At 49.4% G+C, this 25,586-nt stretch overlaps 1 protein-coding gene across 3 annotated transcripts; it reads left to right on the top strand.

The window, feature by feature from the left end:
• The first annotated feature begins 2,943 nt into the window (after positions 1–2,943).
• On the top strand, positions 2,944–15,330 carry LOC112546718 (C-type lectin domain family 2 member D-like). Of its 3 annotated transcripts, none has more exons than XM_089770594.1 (6): positions 2,944–3,294; positions 5,509–5,661; positions 6,202–6,291; positions 9,802–10,010; positions 12,309–12,415; positions 13,307–15,330. In XM_089770594.1, exons 2-6 carry the CDS (start codon positions 5,562–5,564, stop codon positions 13,419–13,421), a joined length of 621 nt encoding a protein of 206 aa, XP_089626720.1. In that variant the 5' UTR covers positions 2,944–3,294; positions 5,509–5,561; the 3' UTR covers positions 13,422–15,330. The 3 variants fall into 3 exon arrangements, with proteins under 3 accessions (XP_089626720.1, XP_089626719.1, XP_089626718.1); XM_089770593.1 differs by lacking the exon at positions 2,944–3,294 and adding an exon at positions 4,909–5,157; XM_089770592.1 differs by lacking the exon at positions 2,944–3,294 and adding an exon at positions 4,914–5,153.
• The last annotated feature ends 10,256 nt before the right edge of the window (positions 15,331–25,586 follow it).

The following is a 25,586-nucleotide window of genomic DNA, read 5'->3' as shown; positions in this document are numbered from 1 at the left end:
GCCAACAAGCCCCCAATTGCGACCTAGCCCCCATCTGGCTGCACTGTTATAACATTCCCGTACTCCACCACACCACAATCCTGAGCCACTCATACACCTGAACCCACACTACCCTGAGCCCCTCAAACCCCGACATCCCCAAACTCCTACACGCTCGCATCTCCAGTCCACTTCTCTAACACTCCTGCACGCCAACCCTGTGCCCAAATCAGCTGCCCTGAGCCCCTTGTGCTTCCCAACCCAGTCTCCTGTACCCCCACATCCGCAGCCCCCTGCCATAAGGCTGACAGAAGACACCTGAATGCCTGCATGCAGCTGGGTTTGGCCAGTTATGATGTAAATGTCAAAGAAGTGTGCAAAAAGAAGCAGTAGTCAATGACGACAATGGATCATTTATGCCATTATTAGTCATCATGTCAATTATCAATACTATTACATTGTATAGTTTCAGTCATGCAAACGGACATCCTTATACGGCCCTTTGTTGACCACTTGTTCTGAATTTTGGCTCTGTGGCTTGAAAGGTTGCCAACCCCTGTGTTGCATAAATTGCTGGTTTCGTCCCCTTGGAGGCTAGTCTGATTTACCCCAAGAAGAGAGTCACACTTTCAGGCTGGGTCCAACTCAAGTTTATTGGTTGCAACCAAGGTACGGCTAAGGAACTCAATGTTCAAAGCAGAGCCGACCCCCAACATCTCATAGGCAGGGGTTTTTATAGGGTTAACATCCTTCCTGGTTTAGGTGCCTTAACATGATAGGTTACTTCATTTTTTACATTTAGCATTCCTATAGGTCAGGTTAATTTTCCAAATGAGGTTAAATACAGTGCCTACTTGCTGACTTTGCAGTTACAGCTGTGTTACATTCATTCACTTTTGCTGAACAATGGGCGAGCCATACTTCCCTTTTTCCTTTCCTGCTTGAGCCGGTCACAAGTTTAAAGGATGTGGAATCTATCCATATCTCTACTTAACAGAAGACTGGTTTCACTTCCCCTCGTCTCCTTATTATAAGTTATTACTTGTGACAGGCCTTGACCTTTGTCATGTCTTACTCCTATACAAATAGCAAATATATCTAAGCATTAGCAATGTATGTATATTGTACGTGCCCCTCATAGGGGAGTCAATGGCTCCGGGGGATTTGACTTCCCTTTTACACATCACCTGTACCAGCGGATATGAGCAGCTACACTATCACCTTATGTCTCAAGAGCAGGGTAAACTCTCTCAGCCTGCCCTAATATAAACAGACAGCCCAGCACCAAAATGGGAAAGCCCATTTCAGGGAATGTAGAAAGGATCTTTCCACTTTAACAAGAGTGACAGTCAAGAGAACAGAGCTCAAACCAACCAACTTAAATGCCCAGGTGAAAGCCCTGCAGACTTCATGAAGATTATTAGGGACTTCACAATTGTGACTGATTTTATATGGGAGCCACCCACCAATGATGGCTGCCAGACCTTCCCTTTCAAAATCCCACCATTAAAGGAATGACCCACAGCAGTAACACTTCCAACTAACCTACTGCCCCCAATTCAAGACAACCCAAGACAGCCAACCAGGCCTCAAACCTTCAACAGGGAGCTTTTCCCCCACAACCCAAAGCTGGGCCAGAGACACTGGGAAGACCAGTAGGAGCTTGGCGATTGTTTTTATATGGAAAAAGCCCAAATAACATGGGGAGAGGCATCACTACAGAACACGGAAGTAAAACAGGCCCTTAGCCTTCTGGGGAGATAAAGGAACACGGCCTGGTTTATATGGTGGATGGGCAGCAACACAAAACCTTAAAGACAGAACCACACGACAGGTGCTCATCACACCACTGCGGCACTCAAACCACAGCGAACTGGAGGTACGATAACCTGAATATTGACAAAAGCAGCGAGGAGTCCTGTGGCACCTTATAGACTAACTGAAGTGTAGGAGCATGAGCTTTTGTGGGCAAAGACCCACTTCGTCATGGGTATTTGCCCACGAAAGCTTATGCTCCTACACTTCAGCTAGTCTATAAGGTGCCACAGGACTCCTCGCCGCTTTTGCAGATTCAGACTAACACTGCTATCCCTCTGATACTGAATATTGACATGTGAAGCCAGAGCTTCATACAACAAAGCACTCTAGGTAACAAACAGCACCACCAGCACCTCCCACAGCAGCATGAAATGTTGCATCAAAAACTCCAACCAGCCACAAGTTACCAAAGACTGGCCTCTGTACGGCCCTTACCTGGTCTGGCATCTGGGGAGCCTGTTCCTCAGTTTACTAGAGTTTTCCTTCAGCAGTTCTGCAGTAAATTCTGATTAACTCTTCAGTCACCGCACCAACACGTGTCCTCCCTCTTCCGGGATAAGCAAATGGAAATGAAACACCTTGAGCTCTTTACCTGTCCTGGGCACAATCCTTGTCCCAGCTTCTTCCCTTGGTTCTGGGGCTCACAAAGTCCATAATCCTCAATCCAGGGTCTGTGTGTCACCTTCTTCCCAAGATGCAGGGGACAAGGAGACAGTGCAGGGCTGGTGTCGTTACTTGGGGGTCCTGCCCCTTTTGCCCCATGCAGTCCTTGATGAAGTTATCTTGATGGGAGGCCTTAGGGCAGCTCCCCCAACTCTTGAGTCTGAAGAGCCCCGGGGATGATCACTCTGACAGATGTTTCTGTGTCATTGACTCTCAGGCTAGAATTTCGAACTTCAATCCCACTCTCAGACTCACTCCTGATCTCTCATTACTTGGGCAGATGCACAGTTCTAGCTAGGAGAGCTTCAAGTTTTCCATATCAGGCCTCCAACCCTCAAGACCTGCCAGCTCGCTGGGACCCCGCTCTTGCTTGGGACAGTACAAATGCAACCGTTTGACACCCAATCCCAACCCTCCAAGGCTGAGAACCCCTAAACTCTAAGACCCGCTGTAGCTTCACATTGTTCTCACAGCTACTCATGGAGAGAGAAGCCAAAGCTGGAGAACTTCCTTGCAACTGGGGAATCCTTCTCTCTCTACTAGGCAGACAGTGACCTGGTTTGTAACCTTCCCTAGAGCTGTCAGACCTGCATCCCCAGGGGTCATTCACAAGGAAAACTGCTCACCTGATTCACATCTGGTTCTGAGATTCCTGACCCCTCGTTAGCTAATGACAGGCAGCCAAATCCTCCTTAGTCCTCAGATAAACCAGTTGTCATTAACGGGGATGAAGGATAAGCTAGACCTGAGGGGAGAGAGAAGAAAGATCCTCTAAAGACCCAACAGTAACCTAGAGAGAGCCAGGGCTGGGAACAGAGTTTGCTCAAGGAAGAGGTGAGTGACTGGATAATACTTATCTGATCAGTCAATGTGCAGGGAGAGACTGTCCATAGGCCCAGGAATGTTCCTGCAAAGGAAGTAACAGAACGTTATTAAGTAAAGTGCAGACTGTTACCAGGTAGGCTTAAACAAAATACTGGACATGCTGGCTGGGAGGAAGGGGTGGGGATGGGAAGCAAAGCATGGGGGGGGGGGGGGAAATCAATCAGGGGATGGCTAGCTGATTGTGGGGTGGCCAACAGGAAGCAGAGTTGGGGGGCTGGAGTGGTTTGGAGAGCTTCCCCTCCTCCTCAAACACTCTTCAGTGTGATGGGGGGGGGGCAGCTGTTCCACTGGGATATGGACTGTTTGGACATGTCTGCTAAAAAGTGAGGAAAGTCTCACTCCCTGTTCCCACCTTTCATTTTAGGAGAGTTGGTGTTTTCCAAAGGCCAGCACCTTAGGGCAAACAATCAGGGCAGAATCACAGTTTTCATTTTTTTTAAATTAAGGAATGTTTCCAGCCTTTGCGGATGCAGAGACACGTCTGAAAATGTGCCTCGGTTCCACCCTAGAGACTCAGAAGATGAAGAGGGGAAATATTTTAAATCATCTTCTGCGTCCTGATTCATTTCGGAAGGTTTAAAATGAGCAGCAAGGAAAGGGAAACTCAGAGCCTCTGTGGAGGGGCAGGGGGAAGCCTGTAGCGCACATTTAACCGGGCTCCAGCCTCTACTCCAGGTCTCTGCCTGGCTCTGGGGCTGATCCGAGCTGGGCGGTTCAGGGTCTCAGACGGGCCGGGGCAGGAGGAGGCAGGGAGCTGAGATCTGCGCACCCGCCTGTCTCGATCTCTCCCTCCCCCACAGAACCAGGCTCAGTCCAGGCGAGTCCTGGTTGCCCCGACGGCGGCCTCGGCCGGGCCCGGGCAGAACTGCAGAGCCGCGCACTGCATGTGACTTCGGGCCCGGGCAGAACTGCAGAGCCGCGCACTGCATGTGACTTCAGCTTGCAGGCAGCTGATAGAAACTGCAGACCTTCGCCGCCGCCGCCGCCATACTGTTTGACTCCATCAGTGCAGCCCCAGCCCGGCTCACCCTGGGCTCCCATTGCTGGAGCTCTGTGTCTCGCCTCCTCCCTTCTCCCCCTGCCCGCGGGGCTGCCCCTCCAGGCCACGCCCGCCCCAAGCGGAGCTCCGCTCTCGGCAGCTCAGGCCCGGCCCCGGGGAGAAGCAAATCCCCGATTATCCCGGGGGTCCGCGTGATTCCCCCCCAGCAAAGCGCCCTCCTGCCCTTCCCCAGCCCCCCGCGCGTCTTCCAGCCCCAGTTCCTGCCCTGCCCCCCAGAGCACCCCGCAGCCCGGATCTCGCTCCCACCGCCCCCCAGCCCGGATTCTCACCAGTCCCTCGCAGCGCGGAGAGGACCCTCCCGACCCGGACACAGCCCGACAGCGGCTAGCGCCCAGAAGCGGCTCACCCGGTGTCGCTGCCGCCTAGCACGGGCGCAGGCTCCGGTCCCCACGATCCAGAGCCCGGGTGGGAGGCGCCGAAGGGACCGAGCTGGGCGGGGCTCGTGCCGCACAAGCTGCCGGGAACCGCAGTGGGGCTGGCTGCGGGCCAGGGATCCTCCCCCACCCATCCACCCACGTGGGGCTGAGAGCGATACCGCCCCCCCCTTGTGTTGAGACACCCCGGCTGGGCATCGTGCCCCCTCCCTTGCCGGTTTGCTCGCTTCTTCGCGGGGCGGCCGCGCCCCTTCCCCGTGCGTGCCTGGTGCCCGTCACGGGCGAGCAGATCCCAGAACGGGTCTCTGAAGACCGGAGGCCGAGAGGGGGACTCATCTTCACGGCACCGCCCCTGGCCGGGCATCGGGCTGCTGGTTTGTAGGCGCCTAACCCCGTTTGCAGCCGCTTCACCCCCCTGCCCTGCGGGCTCTCGCTCCCTCCTCTGCTTACCCCCTTTTCTCCCTTTTTAACTCCCCTGTAAAATGTATGCAAAAGCTGCTGATGCAGGGCGAAGGGCGGGGCTTCCGCAGAGCTACGGAGCCTGCTCGATGCACCTAAATTGTCCCTCGGTCGCAAACTGCTGGGCTGAGAAACCCCAGATCATCCCAAGCCCCTGACTTGGCTTTCGGCTTTGCTGCTGCTGGATTACACACGCCCAGCCCCTCCAGCGGTGTCTGGTTTTGACCCACGGAAGCTGATGCCCAAATAAATCTGTTTTGTCTTTTCAAGGTGCCACCGCAGGACTCCTGGGGCTTTCAGCCTGAGTGCAGGGAAGAGAGACCATGAAGCCAGCAGCTGGGTCTGCTGAGAGCAAAGCACGGCTGCTGCAGGAGCCGCGGCTGCTGCAGGAGCCGGGACCCCTGAAGGGTAGAGGGAAGCGAGGTAATGGGGCTCGCTGCCTGGGACCCGGCTGGAGATAGACAGACTGATCCAGTAGCAATGGCCCAACCCCTGTCGGTGGGCAGCAGGGACTGAGTCCCCAGGGGTTCTCCGGGTCCCAATCCCTGGCTCCCAGTGGCTGGCTGGCACACACAGAGGTGGGCAGGGGCTGTTTGGGCTGATGGGTCAGACCCCCTGTGGCAGCCCTGGCCCCTCTTGGCCTGGCTTTTTCTCCCCACAGGCGCGGAGCAGGTGTGGGGGCAGCTTAAGCGCCTGCCCCTGGAACATGCGGGTCCTTATCTCTGTGCCCTGAGCTCACCGGCCTGGTGCTGGCCTGGCTGGCAGTGCCCAGGGGGTGCTGGGCTGAGGGGGGAGAGGCTATTCTGCCAACCCCAGTCTTCCTGAGCCCTTGGGTGCCTTTCCCAGAGCGTCTGGAGGGAAGCGCGAGGGGCAGAATGAGGCGTGTTCTGGGGCAGCCACAGCCCTGGTGCTATCAGTGAGATGCAGCTTTGTGTCCCGGCCTGATGGATCCCTCTGTTTCAGGATCTCACTGTAACTACAGGACGCATACAGTCGCCCTCACAATTACCCTCGCAATTGTGTCCTCTGCTTTGGTTGGTACTGTCCTGGCAGGTGAGTTCTCAGCCCTCCCCAGCCCCTCTCTGCACATCCCACCCCCCTGGGGCTGCCCCAGTCACAGCGTCTCCTCCTGGCCTGTCTGGCTCCTGCCCCTGGGACAGAGGTTTCCTGGGGGATGCTCCTCCCAGAGCCATCTCCTGCCCTCTCCCAGGCCCTGTCCTTGACACTCGCTGTCGTGGGAGGGTCTGACTGACACTAGCCCCCCCCCCCCCAGTCCATCTCTGGGGACTTGGGGTCCTAGGTGACTATTGCTGGGTCTCTAACACCATCACTGATGCCCATGCAGGGTGGGGTGAGGTGGGGATTGATGGGATGGGGGCAGGGCAGAGATGAGCTGGGCCCTCTGCCTGCAGCCTGTCACCCTGAGGTACCAGCCTGGCCTTCCTGCGTCCCCGTGTCGTGCCCACGGCTGGGTTGGCAGGTGCTGCCTGTCACTGAGATGAGCCTTAGAACGCAGTGCAGACACCCCCTTCTGGGGAGCTGGTTTGTGTGGGTTTTGGGGGGTGGTTAAAGTTTACAGCCTGGTCTGTGGGGGGTTGTGTGTGTGGGGAGTGGGGGCCAAAGGCCTGCTGGATGTTTGTGCACGAGCAAGGCTCTGGCCTCCTGCCCTTTCGTCCTTGTGATCACCCTTCCCCTGTGTGTGAATGTGGGGCAGGGCTGACCCCTGGTTTAAAAGCCGGACACTAAGGCTGCGTCTGCATTCAGCTAAAAGCCCCACCGTATGACCGCAACTGGCCCTGGTCAGCTGATTCAGGCTTGGTGGTAATAGGAGGCTGCACCTACCCAGACATCCGGGTGAGGAAAATAACAGGGCTCGGATGATCCATCCACACTCTTGTAATACATTTGTTGCAGAAGGTGGAGAGGCTGTTTTAAATTTGATCCTGACAAATGGGGAAGAACTGGTGGAGAATTTGCAGGTGGAAGGCAGCCGGGGATGAAAATGACCATGAAATAAGAGTTCATGACTCTGAGGCAGAGAGGGGGCGAACTTTGGCCTATGGGCCACATCTGGCCTGTCAGACTCTTTAGTCCGACTCCCACGCTTCTGCTAGGGAGCAGGTTCGGGACTTGCGCTTGCCGGCAGGAACAGAGGTGAAGGCCTCTCCCCTTCTTGTGTTGGCAGCGTGCGTCCTTACTAGCAGCGCTTGCACCCACACAGAGCTGGGTACCATGCACAGAAGAGTAGGTACCTAGCAAGCAACTCGCCATCATCTGGCATAGGGAGTTTGGGGGAGGTTTTCGCAGTGCCTCATGGGGCCAACACGAGCTGTGCTGGGGTGATGAGGACCGTGATTTCCCCATCCCATACACCTGTGATTTGCATCCCTTATTTTGGACCTCTTTTTAAAATCCCCATTGCATGCCTGGCTTATTACCACAGAGCCCACTAACCCCTCTTTCTGTCCCCTGACTGCAGACATGTTATGGGCCATTCTGTATGCCAACTACTTCTGCTAAACAATCTGTTCCACCTGGCATTCTGCTGGGAGACCCTTTTTGGTTGTCTTTGTGGCTCAAAAGTTGCTCTCTCCCCCAACAAGAATTGTTCCAATAATCGTGGTTACTTCACCCACATTTATCCCTTTATTATCTTCCAGAGATGCGAATGGGATGGGAAGAGTGTTATCCCATAGCAGGGGACTAGATCCTCTGTTTTCCCCCCAAACACACAACAAATATTTATTGAACAGTTCTGCCTTTTCTGCATTACTTTTGATAATTCCACTAACAACAGTCAGGTTTGTGGTCGGGATTCTTTTTGTTCTTAATATTTTAAAAAACCAGAACTGCTGCCTGTCCTAAACTCTGCTGGCCGCAGACTTTTGTGGACGGCATACGTGGTCCCTGGGTTGCAGGTTAAGAACCACAGTGCAGCCCCTGCCTGCTCCCTCAGCAATCCTGTCTGAGACCTCTCTAGAGAACAGGGCCAGAAGCAGAGCCTCTAGTGAAGGGGCTGGACAGCTTGGATCCTAGGTCCCATCATGCAGAGTTTGCTCAGCAGAGCAGCCGTGGCCTTGGAGCCTGCCCTGTTGCAGAACAGCCCAGAGCCTGATGCTGTAGCTGTTATAACTGGCGTCCAGCTGTGTGTTGTGCTACGTGGGCCGCACGGGGCTGTGGGTTGAGAGCCACTGTTCTTTGCCAACACAGTGAGGAGGAGTCGATTCCTCCCCTTCCCCCTATAGCTAGCTGAGTTTCTTACAGCCCCTTGGCTCCCTCACAGCCTCTAAGCAGCTGTTAGGAGTCTGAGATGTGGCTCTGATGAGGTTGTTTCTATAGAGAGTGCACTGATTACGTTTCCAGATGATACCAAGCGGGGAGGGGTTGCAGGTGCATTGGAGGATAGGGTCATAATTTGAAAGGATCTGGACAAACTGGAGAAATGGTCTGAGGTAAATAAGATGAAGATTAATAAGGACAAATGAAAAGTGCTCCACTTAAGAAGGAACAATCCGTTTCTCACACACAGAATGGGAAGTGACTGTCTAGGAAGGAGTCCTGCAGAAAGGGATCTAGGGGTAATAGTGGACCACAGGCTAAAGTGAGTCAGCAGCGTGATGCTGTTGCAAAAAAAGCAAACATGATTCTGGGATGCATTGGCAGGAGCATTGTGAACAAGACACGAGAAGTCATTCTTCTGCTCTACTCTGCACTGATTAGGCCTCAGCTGGACTATTGTGTCCAGTTCTGCGCACCACAGTTCTGGACACCACATTTCAAGAAAGATGTGGAGAAATTGGAGTAGGCCCAGAGAAGAGCAACAAGAATGATGAAAGGTCTAGAGAACATGAGTTTTGAGGGAAGACTGAAAGAACTGGGTTTGTTTAGTTTGGAAAAAAGAAGACTGAGAGAGGATGTGATAGTGGTTTTCAAGTACCTAAAAGAGTGTTACGAGGGAGAGGAGGGGGAAATTGTTCTCCTTAGCCTCGGAGTACAAGACAAGCAATGGGCTGAAACTGCAGCCAGGGAGGTTTAGGTTGGACACTACGAAAAACTTCCTACCTGTCAGGGTGGTCAGACACTGGAATAAATTGCCTAGGGAGGTTGTGGAATCTCCATCCCTAGAGATATTTAAGAGCAGGTTGGACAGACACCTGTCAGGGATGGTCTAGACTAGTGGTTCCCAAACTTGTTGGCATAACCCCCCCTTTTTTGATAAACTGTCACGCCCTCCACCCCAATAGCAGCAAAACTTGTTGAGCAAAAAAATAAAAGGAACTGACAGGTGCTGAAAAACAAAAATAGCAGCAAAACTTAGGGCGAGGAGCTTGATAGGGGTAGGGGACTGGGTCGCTTCGCGCTCCCTCTGGAATTTCTTCATGCCCCTCCAGTTTGGGAAACCATGATCTAGACGGTGCTTGGTCCTGCTGTGAGGACAGGGGACTGCACTCGATGACCTGTCGAGGTCCCTCCCTGTTCTAGAGTTCTATGATTTGTGTTCTCAGAGAGCAGGTAGACGTGTCTCACCTGTCTCTTAACCCTGTGGTGGTGTTTCATTTTCAGTGCTTCTGTTCACAAGATCTTCAGATCTAGTCTCCTGTGTCATCCCCTCTCCGGGCTCCCGTGCTGTGCCCTACTGCCCGGAGGGGTGGGTCGGGTACGGAGGGAAATGCTACTATTTCTCAGAGGAAGCGAAGAACTGGGATGCTAGCCAGCACTTCTGCTCCTCGGTCACTGCTTCTCTGGCTGGGATTGACACCCTGCAGGAAAAGGTGAGACACGGGCAGGTTCTTTGTAATGGGCTTGGCATGGCCAACAGGTCTGCAATCTGGGCAGATTCCTGCTCCGGCAGTGTGAGTAGAAATCTCCGGGGGAGGGAGGGTGTTTGTCACTGGGTCGCAGGCCAAAGAATGAGTGATTTTGAATCCCTGCCCTTGTAGCTCTGTGATCAGCACAGGCTTTTGATGGCTACAACTTTGTAGCTTCTCGGGCTGCCCTGCCAAACTTTGGGATTTCTTGGCAACCAGCCAGGGCGCTTGGAGCTGGTGTCTGAGTCTCTCCATCCGCCCCTTCCCCCCCACCTCGGAGAGATCCAAAGGAATCTGGGGGTGGGGGAGACAGGGCAGCAAAGCGCAATGTGGCTGAGCTGGGAGAAGTGGGATTGTGAGCAGTAGCTGCTGTTGCAGAGAGGAGAGGACCGATTCCCCTGCTCCCAGAGTGCAATGCAGAAATCACCCCCGAAATTGAGACACAAGCTAAGGCCTAGTCCTGTGGAATCTGACCAGTTCTGAAGCAGTAGCAGCTACAGTGGCTACTGCTGTAGCGAACCAGCCACGTTCAACCAGCCAAATAGCCCCGAGGGGGTCGCGGCTGTCTTCCTGGGGGGCGTTGCAACATTTTTATCCGGGCCAGCTGGCATTTTTTCCCCAGCTCAGTGCCTGCCGCGAGGGCAGAGGAGTGGCAGTGGAGCAGACTGGTACTTTAAATTAAAGGGACCGCAACAAAATGTTCCCAGCTTTTTTTTTTTTTTTCCTCAACAAAATTTTCCTGTTGAAAAGGTTGAGCACCACTGAAATGTCCAACACATCAGATGCATGTGGCTACCACAGGCCTAGTCTGTGCTAGAAGGTGTAATTTAGTAGGGCCGGGGACTAGACTCGATGACCTCTCGAGGTCCCTTCCAGTTCTAGGATTGTAGAATTTCTTTTAAGGGTGTCCCCTTTTGGTTTCTTACCAGAGTAGTTACACTGATGTACCCCCTACTGGTGGCCATGTTACACCAGTGTAAAGGTGCCTTGGAGCAGTCTAGCTTAGTCCCTTCCCCGTACGTGTACAATCACTTCCGTACCAATGTCTGTACAGCCGGGTTCATGGCGATTGTAATGCTGTCGCTATAATGGTACAACTTAAGCGTTGCAATTCTTGCGTGGAGACAGGCTAGTTAGCAGAGGCTTGGCCTAAGCTGCAGGGTTAGAGTGACATCAGCTGCTGTGGTTCAGGCTAATTATGCACCTGCGCCACAACCCAGCTCATGCCGATGTAAGTGCCCTAGTACGCCGACAGCATAACTCTCCTTTCACCGGAAGGGTAGCGCTTTTGTCAGAGTCGGTAGGACAAGGCAGCCTCACCATAGACCAGTGGTTTGTGATCTCTCTGCGCTGAAAGTCGCTTTTTGAATTTAAGGCCATCCCAGGGTTTTACCCTGCTTCTTCCCTGCTGCCTCACACCTTTGCCGAAGCCGACTCCATCCCCCTCCCCGCCTCCCATGCTTGCTTTCCCCCCACCCTCGTTCGCTTTCATCTGGCTGGGCCATGGGGTGGAGGTGATGATGCAGGCTCTGGGAGGAAGTTTGGGTGCAGGAGGAGGCTTCAGGCTGGGGCAGAGAGTTGGGGTGCAGGAGCAAGGATGGGAATTTGGCCTAGCTTGGAGCCTCTTTCTGAACCCAAACTCTCCCCCAGAGCCCATGCCCCTCCCTCCCTCCTGCACCCCAATGTTCTGGGAGGGAGTTTGGGTGCAGGAAGGGGCTCTAGGCTGGGACAGTGGTTGGTTCAGGACAGAGGGAATTGGGTAGCTGGCACAGGGGATAGGGGTGTGGGCTGCAGCTGAGAAGCATTTACCACAGGTGGCTCCTGGTAGGCAGCACAGTGGGGCTCAGATGAGCTCCCTGTGACTGGACCCTGGCAGTGCTGGCTGAGTTCACACTCTGTGTGGCCTCTGCAGGTGGAAGGGGGAGGGGTCTCCCTGTGCTGCACGGGGGCTCAGAGCCTGCAAGTGCTGCCCCCTTTGGCTGAGGCTACATGAGGGGGCACCAGCTGTAAGCCCACATGTTAACCATTGCCCCACACTTGACTTCAGTGCCCCACTTCAGTCAGTGCAAGCGCGCCTCCTGACAGCGTGTTCCCCCAGCAGAAGGAAGGCAGCACGGACCCCAACAGTTGATTGAATGATTGGGGTGGCTCTAGGTCAATCTGAATTAAAGTCGACCCATTTTGCAGTGTAGACAAGTTCTGAAATTTCCCCACGGCACACGATGGGGCACGTCCGAGCCTAATGTGCCCCGTCCTGTTAAGGGTTTCCTGATGCGCTACGCTGGCCACGTCGAGCACTGGATTGGCCTCCGAGGAGAATCCGGCCAGCCCTGGAAGTGGATGAATGGGACCCAGTTGAAACAGCAGCTGTGAGTCCATTTTTCTCTTTGCTTTCCCAGGGATCCGTCGCAAGTGATGGAAATATTAGCTCGGGCAGGCCCACAGCTTCCCGCATTATAGCTTTCGGTCTTTAAATCCAGTGCTGAAAACAGAGCTTCACTCTTCTGTGGGCAAGAAGCAGCATGTGCCTCTGGACTTGGTCCATGTTCCCAGTGCCCTTGCGGTAGGAGTTAATCTCTGGAGGATTGGGTCCCGGGTGATGCATGTTTGGTGTGAAATCATGATGCTAGAAGCTCTTTGTGATTCTTTGCTGATCTGAGCAGCTGCTGCACTTACCTTGCGCAAGAGCGGTGCCCTGCCTAGGTCTCACTTGACCTAGAGCCTCAGAAATATTTAGGCACCAAACTCCTATTGATATGAATGGAAATTATGGGTCTAAATATGTGCGAGAATCTGGGTTACTTATCTGAAAGTGCTAAAAAGACGTCTGATAATGCTCTGTCCTGGCGCACTGGAGTTTCCATGCTCTGCAGACTCAGGCAGGCATTGCTACATTAGCTACTCTCTATGTCTATTTATCAAGTTTGTGTCCATCACAAAGGGTAATTCTTCCCACCCCCAAATAGCTGAATATAGCAGTGCCATGGAAAAGTTCTGGTTGGCCGAGCTGCCAAGAGCTGGCCTGTTTCTGCTCTCTATGTCCAATGGTTGCCTAAAATGTTTCCTTCTGTTCTGATCCTTGGTTGCCAGACTGGAATTTGGAGTCGGACCTATGCTTAACCATATGCAGAATACCTAGCTTCATAGAGCAACAGAGAATTTGGATCACTATCAATACATGTCCAATGCCACCTGACTGATGCGGGTGAAGGGGAAACAAACATTCAGCTCCTGACCAGCTCCATGACTTAACTTTGCAGGTTTGAGGGAAGAGCAGAAGGGGACTGCTCCTATTTGAGCCATGGCTTCGTGCGTTCTTCAGGTTGCTCCTCGTTGAGAAACTGGATCTGCAGCAAACCTGACAGATACTTATAGAGAAAGGAAAAATGCAAGTGTGATATAGTCCATGAGTGTGTGCTTATATGATTGTCTTAACTGGGCTATGCTTTATGCAAGGTGTGTCCAAACACATGATTCTAAATATTGCCATTTACTCATATGACTACTCTGTTTGTATGGAGGCATCATTTTTGCAGCGAAACTTCGGAATATGGCCCTGTGGAGTTTTATTTTGTGTTCCATTCTTGTTGCTTTCGCTGCTTTTACCTCAGGGACTACACTAGGCATCCGGACAGCTTAATGTCCCATCAGTGAGAATATTTAATTGTGAACAGGCCTTCTTGCGGGCATGCTATGCAGGAAAAACAGCACAGCAGCCCAACGCTGGGGCATATGAAAATGCAAAAAGGGAGCTATGCAAAAATGAGGAGGTTAGTTAAACAGAAATTACAAGGTACTGGGCAAAAAGCAAAATCCCTGCAAGCTGCATGGAAACTTTCTAAAGACACCATAATAGGAGCTCAAATTTGGGGTGTACCTGCATGTTTAAAACTTAGAAAGAGGACCAAAAAAGTGCCACCGTGGCTTAACAGCCAAGTCAAAGAAGCAGTGAGGGATAAAAAGGCACTGTTTAAAAAAGTGGAAGCTAAATCCTAGTGAGGAAAATAGAAAAAAGCATAAACTCTTTCAAATGAAATGTACAAATATATTTTTGAAGACCAAGAAGAGTTTTGAAGAACAGCTAGTCAGAGATTCAAAAAGTAATAACAAAATGGTTTTTATTTTGTTTATCAGAAGCAGAAAACCTGCTAAACTGGGACCAATCCTATTCAACATATTCATAAATGATCTGGAGAAAGGGGTAATCAGTGAGGCGGAAAAATTTGCAGATGATACCAAACTGCTTAAGATAAGTATTTCTGGAGGAGACTGAAGAGCTTCTAAAGGAGCTCCCAGAACTAGGTGACTGGGCAACAAAATGGCAGATGAAATTCAATGCTAATAAATGGAAAGTAATGCCCATTTGAAAACACAATCCCAGCTATACATATATAACCATGGGGACTAAATTAGTTATCACTCAAGTAAGATCTTGGAGTCATTGTGGATAGTTGTCTGAAAACATCCACTCAGTGTTCAGCAACAGTCAAAAAAGCAAACGCAATGTTAGGAATCATTAAGAAAGGGACAGAGAATATCTTATTGCCTTTATATAAAAGCATGATATATCCACAACTTGAATACTGCATACAGATGTGCTCACCCCATCTCAAAGAAGATACCTGGCATTGGAAAAGGTTAAGAAAAGGGCAACAAAAATTATTAGGGGTACGGAACAGCTGCCATCTAAGGAGAGAATAATAAGACTGGGACTTTTCATCTTAGAAAAGAGGAGACTAAGGGGCGAATGTGATATAGTTTAATAAAATTGTGATTGGTGTGGAGAAAATGAATAAGGAAAAGTTATTTACTTGTTCCCATAACACAAGAACTAGGAGTCACAATGAAATTAGTAGGCAGCAAGTTTAAAACAAAGAAAAGGAAGTATTTCTTCACATAATGCACAGTCAACCTGTGGAACTCCCTGCCAGAGGATGTTGTGAAGGCCAAGATGTTAACAGGATTCTCCACTCTTCCCCTCCCCCCCAAAAAAAACCTAGATACATTCAGGAAATTAGATCTACCAATGGCTATTAGCCAGGATGGGTAGGAATGGTGTCCCTAATCTCTATTTGTGTTCCAAAAGCTGGGAATGAGTGATGAGAGAAATCACTTGATTCCTTGTTCTGTTCATTCCCTCTGGGGCACCTGGCATTGGCCTCTGTTGGCAGACGGGACACAGGACTAGATATAACTTTGGCTTGACCCTGTATGACTGTTCTTTTGGCCATGTCTAAACTGCCACTTTGCTGCGCTACAACTATCTCACTCAAGGATATGAAAACACCCGCACCTAAATGCAGCAATTTACAGCACTGTAAAGCGCTGGGCACTAAGCCCCTTGTTCAGTGGCCAGACTTTCCCTTTAAAGCACTGAAATAATCTCTAGGGTGTGAAATTATTATTTGTAACCAGTTTTGTAGCGACTCTTTCTTAGATTATGTTCTTTGAGTTATTTTTGTAGTGCCTGTTTTGCTCTGTTTTCTACCACTTCGACTGCTTACCATGCACCTTTTCTTAATAAAAACTTTCTTATTTATAATATTACCCAGTTTATGTAATTTCTAGCATGCGGGAGGAAGATGAAAGGCTGGGTATGTTTTTTTTTTTTCACATTGAGGAAGAAAATGAATGTCCTTTAATTTTGGATTGTGCCCAATGTTCTCTTTAATTTTTCCCCTCCATGTGCAGAATAAATTGTGTGTGTGTCCTGAGCCATGTGCGGACCACCAATAGAAACACATGCTGCTGGCTTCCACATGCTGTGGAAGTTCTGCTAATGAGCCGGGTGGCACCTGAATCTCTCTTGGGTGGCTGCCCAGGTGCTCAGCTTACAGCAATGTTTCTTAAACTTTTTAAGACCGAGGAACACCAAACAATAACTTTCTTTTATGAGGAACACAGGATTTTTTGTTAAGAAGAGAGCAAAAAAAAAGGGGTGTGTGTGGGGGAGGGGAGGTGAAACGTCAGGGGGGAAAGTTATTGAGGGGGGAAAAAAGGGTCGGGGGAAAGTTATTGAGCAAAACCAAAAAAAGTTGTCCCTTTAAGGGTGGCCATTTTGAATTCTGTTCTCCATCGCACACCTCTGACTGCCTCACGGCACACAGGTGTACAGTTTAAGAAACACTGGCTTACAGAGAACACTGGTTTTGTGCCCCAAAGTGGGGAAGGATGAACATTTGGTTGCTGGAGTAAATTCTCTTAAGCTGAGTTTTCCTCAAGCTCTTCTCAGCATCTGTTCTTCGTCAGCTGGGTTCAGCCCAACTTGGCTGGAAGGCTTGGCTCAGCAAAATGAGGATTAAAAGGGGGGACTGACATTGACACAATTGCTTGACTCAATGGTGTCCTGTCACAATTGCTTCTAAACTTGTCCACCTGATTTCCCTTCCCTCCAGCACAGAATCTTAGATTTGGGTAATTAAATGGCATTTGTTCACCTAACTGGTCAGCTGGACACACAACTACCAGACCAAAGGAACTGGATCAGATCAATCAGACTTAGAGGCTAGTTCTTAATATTTAGCCCAGACGGAAGAATTCTCAAACAAACCGAAAGAGCACTTGGGTATCTCAGCCCACCTCTGCGGCAGCTTTTGAAAATTAAACAGCTCACACCCGAAAATATGTGCACACCCACTAATTTTCTGCTTAGCATGATCTGTCTGCTTCTGCAAATACCAAGAAATAGAAGAGTAGATCCTGTTTTGAAAGTAGACTTTTAAAATAATAAACCCTTGAAAATTAAAACTAACATAGAAACTCTTAACATGGTTATTTTACCACAGAGGATTCTGTATAGACCACTGTTTCTCAAGATGTTCTATGGGCCTTCACTTTTGTTTACCTAAGGGGCCATAGCCATGGATTAAAATGAAGATACCCAGGAAAATAGTTACCAGGTCTTTCATGTTTCTTCCAGAATATTTTAAAGGTAGGCGGAGGAAATCAGGAGGTTTTCCTTGTCCTGGTCTACACTAGGGCTCTGTCTACATTGGCACCCTTTTCCGGAAAAGGGATACTAATTAGACACTTCGGAATTGCAAATGCCTCGGGGATTTAAATTTTCCCCGCGGCATTTGCATGAACAAGGCTGCCGCTTTTTTCCGGCTCGGGGCTTTGCCGGAAAAAAGCACCAGTCTAGACAGGGATCTTGCGGAAAACAAAGTCTTTTCCAGAAGATCCCTTATTCCTCTTAGAATCAAGTTACAGACTGTCCTTGCTATAAGTCCAAGATACATTCCAAAACACTTGGATTTATAGCGAAACAACTTAAAGTGGGGAATTTTTTCCCTACAGCTGACTTCCATTTGTGCGAATAGTTGGTGGGGTTTTTTTTTTGGCGTGACTTAAGAGCAGGGAATGGGAGGATTTATATCTGTCCCTACAAGTACCAATTAATTTAATGCAGAACCGACATATACCGGGGTAATTTGCAGTGGGGACAGCCTGTAATATTAAACCTACCACTAGTTGGTGCTGTGCTACTAGTAATGCCTTTCTTCATGTGCAAAATAAAAACTGAAGTCCCTTGTGTTCATAACAATCTTGTGGCCTCACACCAGCTTGTGTCACAAATTTTGCCTCTCTAAAATCTCCCTAAATGTCACTAATGGTCACAGCACATTCAATTTTTTTTTGAGAACTCCACGATTCTCTCCTCCTCCATTTTCAGCTGCTAAATTTAATTAAAAACATAGGAAAATATATTTGGAATATATCTCATAAGCAACAGTTGTAGTTGTCATGGGTTTGTATGACATGGGAATTGCCTCGGTTCTTCGCTATTGTGTACTGTTGTGCACTGTTAAACTAATGTTAAGTTTCACCCCCAAAGGGTGTTGCATATTAATAGTGAGTGAGGAGAACCCTATATCTGCAACATGATTTTTGTAAGTAGTAGTTTGAGATCCAAGGTACTGCGAGAAAAGTTTATTTAGTTTGTACTTGAAGCAAAATGCAGGACAATGTAGCACTTTAAAGACTAACAAGATGGTTTATTAGATGATGAGCTTTCGTGGGCCAGACCCACTTCCTCAGATCAAATAGTGGAAGAAAGTAGTCACAACCATATATACCAAAGGATACAATTAAAAAAAATGAACAAATATGAAAAGGACAAATCACATTGCAGAACAGAAGGGGGATGCGGGGGGGGGGGGGTGGGAAGGGGGAGGAAGGAAGGTAAGTGTCTGTGAATTGCTGATATTAAAGGTAGGGAGAGTGGGATGTTTGTGAGTTAATGGTATTACAGGTGATAATTGGGGAAACTGTCTTGGTAATGGGTGAGAAAGTTCAAATTCTTGTTAAGTCCTTGTTGGCAAGTGTCGAATTTTAACATGAATGACAGTTCAGAGGATTCCCTTTCAAGTGCAGATGTAAAAGGTCTTTGTAGCAGAATGCAGGTGGCTAAGTCATTTAGAGAGTGTCCTTTCTGGTTAAAGTGGCAAGAAACTGTTTTCTCTTTGTGATCTTGTCTGATATCTGTTTTGTGGGCATTAATCCTTTGGCGAAGTGTCTGAGATGTTTGTCCAATGTACATAGCAGACGGAGTTTGTACTGTACTTACTGGGAGTTACCCTATCCGGCCACTAGATGTCGCTACTTCTGCTCCCCACTTAGTGGTACTGAAGGTAAGTGAACTAAAGAGGAGATCATAAACCGCTAGTCTACACTATGGGGGTGTCTCTACACAGCACCCAAAACCTGAAATAAGATATGCAATTTGTGCTATGCAAATTGCGTAGCTTATTTCGAGTTTTTTTTAAATAACTTATTTTGTCATTGGGTGCTGTCTACACAGTGCCAAATTTCAAAATACAGTGCTATTTTGAGCCATCCCTTACTCCTCTTACAATGAGGTTTATAGGGCAGTGAAATAGCGCATCTGCTATATTCCGAAATAGTGGCCACGTTCAAAAGACGCGGGATAGCTATTTCGAGCTACCTTTGCTGTGTAGACATGCCGTGGAATAAGTCCAAATTAAGATATGCAACTTCGGCTATGTTAATTGTGTAGCTTAAGTCAAAGTATCTTAACTCAAATTTTGGGGCCATCCACGCTGCGGGAGATTGATAGGAACATACTCTCCCTTTGACTTCCCTTATTCCTTGTGGAAGCAGGACTATCAGCATCGATGGGAGCGTCCTCTCAGTGCAATTTAGCATGTCTTCACAAGACCCACTAATTTGAACTGTGGAAGATCTACTGCAGCTGCTTCAATCTTATCTGTAGTGTAGACATGGCCAAAGGTGTGGCACATCTAGTCTGCTACGCAGAAACCAAGAGCATTTGGACTGGTTACTTTGATTTTCATTAGCAATTAATTCTGCCAGTCAGTATGAAATCAGGAAAGGAGTTCAAGAATGAAAATTATTTCTAAGTAACGGCCTTGCTGTGTAGACGTGCACTTTATTTTGAAATAACGCCACCATGTAGACATAGCCTAATGTGCCACAGGACTGGTCATTGTATTCATCGGTATGCGTGTGTAGAAAGAAAATAGTGTTATAAATACAATGCGTTTGGAAATACAAAATGATTACTTTAAAATGCTATTAAAGAACAGAACATGGTAATACCAGCCTGATGGAGTGTCTCTAAAGAAATAGGATTATGTACAGCATAACATGTTACATACATAGTGTGTAAGTAGCTTGAGAAAGTGTTTGGGGTGTTGCTATTTGCTCAAGAAATTAAATGTCAGTACAGTGAAAATATGAAGGCTCAGATCACCAGCTCAATATAGTTTATCACATAGATCAATTACACTTTGACTGACTTGCACGTCAGTGGCTACTTCATGACCATGTTCAGAAATTCCCTGTCCTGAGAAACCTATTGTGAGCTCCTGTCCATTTCCCAATGCAGTATACATTTTCTCTGGTTCTCTTCATCATCCTCAATGGCCCGGTTCTTATTCATTTCTTCAGCTCCATTTCCTGAGGATCACACTGATCTCTCTAGCTGTCTTGACATCGGATTTGTTAGGGTGTGTCTACACTGCATCTGTAGGTCGAAATAAGATATACAATTTGAGCTAAGCATATTGCATATCTTATTTTGATCTAATTTCAAAATAGTTTATTTTGAAATCTGGCGTTGTCTACACAGCACCTAATTTTGAAAGAGAGCACTATTCCGAAACGTCCCTTAACACTCTTAACGTTGGAATAACATGCCCTTTATTTCAAAATCTATTTTGAAATAACGAGCACATTTAAAAGACACGGAATAATTATTTTGGGATACCTCCAGTATCCCAAAATAGTGCCACCGTCTAGACATACTCGTATATTCTTCTCTATGTCCCCCAGCTTCTGGTCTTGCTTCTAGGACCTTCTGCATCTAACTGAGCCAATAGTTATTTTCAAATCCCATCTTTTCTCCCTAATTTATGTTAAACTTCTCTAAGTCTCCCAGATTCCATGTGTTGAGTCATTCTTCCCCAGAGTCATTGAGTAGTCCTGTGGTACCTAAGGATATGTCTACACTACAAGGGTTATTTTGAAATAAGTTATTTCAAAATAATAACTACCGAAATAACTATTTCAAAATAGCACATCCACATGACATGGAAGCCTCAAAGTAGTCTGAGACAGCCTCCTGTAATGTGAATGTGCTACCTCAATTTAGAACCCCAGAAAGCATTGGGGAGTAAAACTTTGAATGTGTCTGGGGAGGAGCTATTTTGAGATACCAGTAGTGTGGATGCTTCATTACTATCTTGAAATAGCAATTTTGAAATAAGCATTATTCCTCAAGAAAGAGGGTTTATTATTCCGGAATAAGAACTCTGTTATTTTGAAATTATTTTGAAATACAGACTTGCTGTGTGGATGCTCACCTTGTTATTTCGAAATGATGCTGTAGCGTAGACGTGCCGTTAGACACTAGCAAAAATATATAGTATAATGAGCTTTAGTGGGCAAAATCCACTTCATCAGATAAGCTGGAGTGGAAATAAGAGAAGCCAAGAGATATATAATTGAAAAAAATCCACTGTTAATTGTAGGTCAGGAGCTAATTAATTTGGCTGGAAATATCCCATTCTTAGCTTTTGATATAAAAATGCAGCTGTTAAAGGCAGGGGAGACTGCCTGGCAGTCAGTCAGGGATGTAGGGGGAGGCCTGGAAGAAGGGTGTTTTGTGGGGGGACAGACTGGCAGTTAGGCAGGGATTTGGGGGGATAGGTTGGCAGAGGGGGGCTCTGTGGGGGACAAACTGGCAGTCAGGGATGTCGGGAAGGGACTGGAAGAGGGAGGCACTGTCTGTGAGGGAGAGACTGGCAGTTTGTCAGGGATGTGGGGGGATGGGCTGGCAGAGGGGGGCTCTGAGGGACAGACTGGCAGTCAGGGATGGAGGGGTGAGCTGGAAGAAGGGGTCTGGGGGGACAGACTGGCAGTTATCAGGGACATGGGGGAGGGCCTGGGAGAAGGGGATTTGTGGGGGGACAGACTAGCAGTTAGGGATGTGGGGGGAGGAGCGGGAAGAGGGGGGCTCGGTCGGGGATGACACACACTGGCAGTTACTCAGGGAGGTGGGGTGGTGTGAATGGGTCTGGAAGCAGCAGAGCAATTAGCGTATACGTGGGTTGGGGGACAGACTGGCAGGGATGTGTGGGGGAGGGTCTGGGAAAGGGTGGGCTCTGTGGGGGACAGACTGGCAGAGATGTGTGGGGGAGGGTCTGGGAAAGGGTGGGCTCTGTGGGGGACAGACTGGCAGGGATGTGTGGGGGAGGGTCTGAAAAGGGGGGCTCTGTGAGGGACAGACTGGCAAGAATGTGTGGGGGAGGGTCTGGAAAAGGGGGGGCTGTGTGGGGGACAGACTGGCAGGGATGTGTGGGGAGGGTCTGGAAAAGGGGGGGCTGTGTGGGGGACAGACTGGCAGGGATGTGTGGGGGAGGGTCTGGAAAAGGGGGGGCTGTGTGGGGGACAGACTGGCAGGGATGTGTGGGGGAGGGTCTGAAAAGGGGGGGCTCTGTGGGGGACAGACTGGCAGAGATGTGTGGGGGAGGGTCTGGAAAAGGGGGGGCTCTGTGGGGGACAGACTGGCAGGGATGTGTGGGGAGGGTCTGGAAAATGGGGGGCTCTGTGGGGGGACAGACTGGCGGTTTGTCACAGAAGGGAAAGGGGCTGGAAGAGCTGGGGTCTGTCTGAGGTGTGGGTGTGTGGGGGGGGGGGGCGGTGAGCCTGGCAATTGGGTGTCCCAGTGGCGGAGGGAGGGAAGCTGCTGGCAGAGCCAGTTTCTGTGGGGCAGGGGCTAAGGGGCAGTGGCACTAAGGCAGATGTGAAAGGGGACGTTTGTGGCAGAGACTGGGCCTGTTAGTGAGGGATGGGCGTGTTGTCAATAGGAGACGTTGGGAGGATTTGGCGAAAATGGCGATCGGGGCTTTCTTGCGCAAAACCGCATCAGATTGGCACGGACACTTTTCCGCAAAAGCACTTTTTGCGGAAAAGTGTCCGTGCCAATCTAGACGCTTTTTTCCGCAAATGCTTTTAACGGAAAAACTTTTCCGTTAAAAGCATTTGTGGAAAATCATGCCAGTCTAGACGTAGCCACTGTCTGGTTCAAAACTGGACACCTGGCAACCCAAAAGGGGACAATGGGGTACACTGTCTCCAATTCTTCTGCCACGCCATGGGTGCTATGGCGTGGGGGAGGGAGTATGGGAGACAGAGCCTGTGGGATGGGAGAAGGAAGTGTTCTGGATGTATTCAGGAACAGCTTGCCTTGCAGTGACATGTAAGGAGGCACAGTCATGGTACAGTAATTAATTTGCCCTGGATGAAAAAAAATTAATGGGTGAAATTCCATGGCCTATGTTAGGCAGGAAGTCTGATTAGGTGATCCCAGTGGTCTCTTCTGGCCTGTGATCCAAAAAAAATACAAATATTCTAAACAGGGTGTTTCACTAGTTTTATTTTATTTTATTTGTCTGTAGAAAAGCTGCATATGAAGAACAGGGAAGGTGCCTGGAGCAACCACAGGTAACAAGATTTCCTATGTATAGCACTTGTGCAGTGCCTGAGATCCATAGGGATGTAAAATACTTAAATACATTTCCTTACTATTGTGCGTATTCTATGCTGTGATTCATGCCTGCGGTGTTATTGAAGCAACAACCGTAATCCAGTGCTAAACTCTATACCCATCAGTGCTTATCCTGTCTGGCCACTAGATGTTGCTGCTGATGCTCCCAACAGGCCCTGCACAGTAGAAAGGATAGAGAAATGTCTCATTCATGCCATGAAGCTATCAGCCATTAGCAATTAACCAGTTTCTAGGTGGCCCATCCCTGCCTAGGTAACAGTTGGGTGGTGTTCAGGAGCTCACTTGGTGCAGAGTTTAACAGAGAAGTGTTACAGCAGCTGGAAGATTCCAGTGACTTGAGAGACTCCCCTAGAGTAACTACACTACTAGAGCCTGCAGTGGAGCCCGGGAGAGAAGAGGGCAGCTGCCTGGAGACCTGGTGGTTTAAAAGGACCAGGGACTCCCAGCTGTGGCCGCCACAGTGGCAAGATCCAGAGCCCTGGACTCCTTAAATTGCTGCTGGAGCCCCAGGTGAAACACATCCTGCAGTCCTGGCAGCACTGTCTGCCCTGGACTCCGCTCCGACTGAGGGCCACGAGCCAGGGCCTTTCCTAGAGGGGAGTGGGATCTGTGTCTACCCCAGGCATTCCCCCCCCCCCCGCCTCTTCCTACCCCTGTTCTGTCCCTGCTCCACCCCCCACTCTTCTTCCTGCACCTATTGCACCCCTTCTTAGAAGCCCTCTTCTCCAAGCTACAGGACCTGCGGGGTTATTGGGGGGCTTAGGGCCAGCAGCAGGGGTCAGGCTCCCCCATAGTCAGGCAATGGAGCGACTCAGCCCCAGACCTCTGTGCTCCGTTCTCCCGAGCCTGCGTCACTCCAGGGAGCATAGTGGGATGGGGCCAGAGCGCTCTGCTTCTCCCTACTGAAGGGAAGTGGAGCAAAGCAGCTGGGAGATAGCAGCAGAACAGGGCAGGCTGCTGGGCCACCCCACTTCCTGTGGCTCCTGCTGCTGCGATGAGCACAGTGGGGCCAAGCCCTGTTGACACCCCATGTAATACCCTGGGCCACCCTGGGCCTGCGGGCTTATCTCAGTATGGAGGGCTGTCCCGTCTATAGGATAGTTGCCCAAACCATCCTATGGATGGGACGGCTTTGCCCGGTGCTGGCTTCCCCCAGGGTCTAGTGAAGTCTCATCAGCCCTGCTCATGTACATATACAGTAAAACCTGTGTTATCTGGCACGCTGAGGGATTAGGGCGTTCCGGTTATCTAAAAATTCCGGTTATCTGAGGGTTCCGTCAACCTAGGAAAAACCAACAGGGGCCACCAGTTGCCCGGCCCAGCTCCCGCTGGCTGGATCATAGCGGTGTGCCCCAAGGCTGCGCCCAGCCCGGGCCGAATCAAAGCACTGCACAGCCTCACCAAGCTCCTAGAAAATTGGCCGGTTTCTAAAGTTTTCTGAATAGTTAAGTGCCGGATAGCGCAGGTTTTACTGTAGCTTGTTCTGGTACAGGAAGAGGAATAAACTATGTCACTGTAAGGCACCTTCTCTCTGGTCATGCTGCATCCATACTAGGGTTGCAGTGATACAGTGGAGGCCAACACATTATAGATGAAAAGTCAAAATAGTGGTGGATACAGAGCAAAGGGCCAAGGGAAAAAAGGTTGTCAGGCAAAAAAAAAAAAAAAAAAGAGCAGAGAAGGCATTGCCTTTTAAGGTGTTTTAAGGTGGCCATTTTGAAGGCAGCCATTTTGAAGTCTGCACCGGCGTTCCATGCAGACAGAAACACGCTGCTCCTTTCTGAGCCACAAGCTGCAGGTGCCAGTGTGGGAGCCACAATTTTTTTTTTTTTTTTGAAGAGCTGCATGCGGCTCGCGAGCTGCGGGTTGGCTACCCCTGCACTGCTTTAACTGTATTGGCTAAATACACGCCAAGCTGAAATAGTTACACTGGTCCAAAGGCTGTGCAGAACAGGCCTTATGATGGGACACTGATGCACTTAATAAAAATTCCATCCCTAATTAGTAAGTGTTTTAAAATATGCGAAGTGCTGAGTGCACTAATTATTCTCTCTGAGGTGGGAGGTTGGAGATGTAGTATTGTTTAATGATCCTGCCCCTTCTGTTTTCTCTATTGGTTCCTAGCATAGATTTGACGATAAGAAAGAAATGCTAGACACATCTGTACTGACAGGGTCCGAATCAGGGCATAGGTCCACAGCAGAGATGCCATCTCTGCAGGGGTCTGTGCTGAGAAACCACACAGGAAGCTGACACCCGTGCATAGACACAAACAAAAAGAAGATAATGCAACAGTTAATTAGGTTGGAAACCTCAGAACTTCAAAACGAGAGATTATATTGTGTACCCAGAAAACAAAGTTAAACCAAAGAATCATCAAAGAATATGTAGCCCATATGCTGGAGCAGCCCCGTAGTATAACAAGAAGTCAGAAGAAGACTTTAACCGCAGTCAGGGGAGCTAATAGCTTTGTTGATCCCTTGGGCAAA

The sequence above is a fragment of the Pelodiscus sinensis genome, chromosome 19 (genome assembly GCF_052426305.1).
Source record: "Pelodiscus sinensis isolate ZL-2025 chromosome 19, ASM5242630v1, whole genome shotgun sequence".
Taxonomy (NCBI): domain Eukaryota; kingdom Metazoa; phylum Chordata; order Testudines; family Trionychidae; genus Pelodiscus; species Pelodiscus sinensis.
The sequence above is the reverse complement of the archived record's forward strand: the minus strand, read 5'-3'. Positions and strand labels throughout refer to the sequence as shown.

Bases quoted from the DNA above. Each gene is read 5' to 3' on its own strand.
- LOC112546718 (XM_089770594.1), top strand. From the start codon at position 5,562: ATGAAGCCAGCAGCTGGGTCTGCTGAGAGCAAAGCACGGCTGCTGCAG. The intron at 6,292-9,801 runs GTGAGTTCTCAG...TTTCATTTTCAG, and splicing joins GGTTGGTACTGTCCTGGCAG to TGCTTCTGTTCACAAGATCT. The intron at 10,011-12,308 runs GTGAGACACGGG...CGTCCTGTTAAG, and splicing joins TTGACACCCTGCAGGAAAAG to GGTTTCCTGATGCGCTACGC.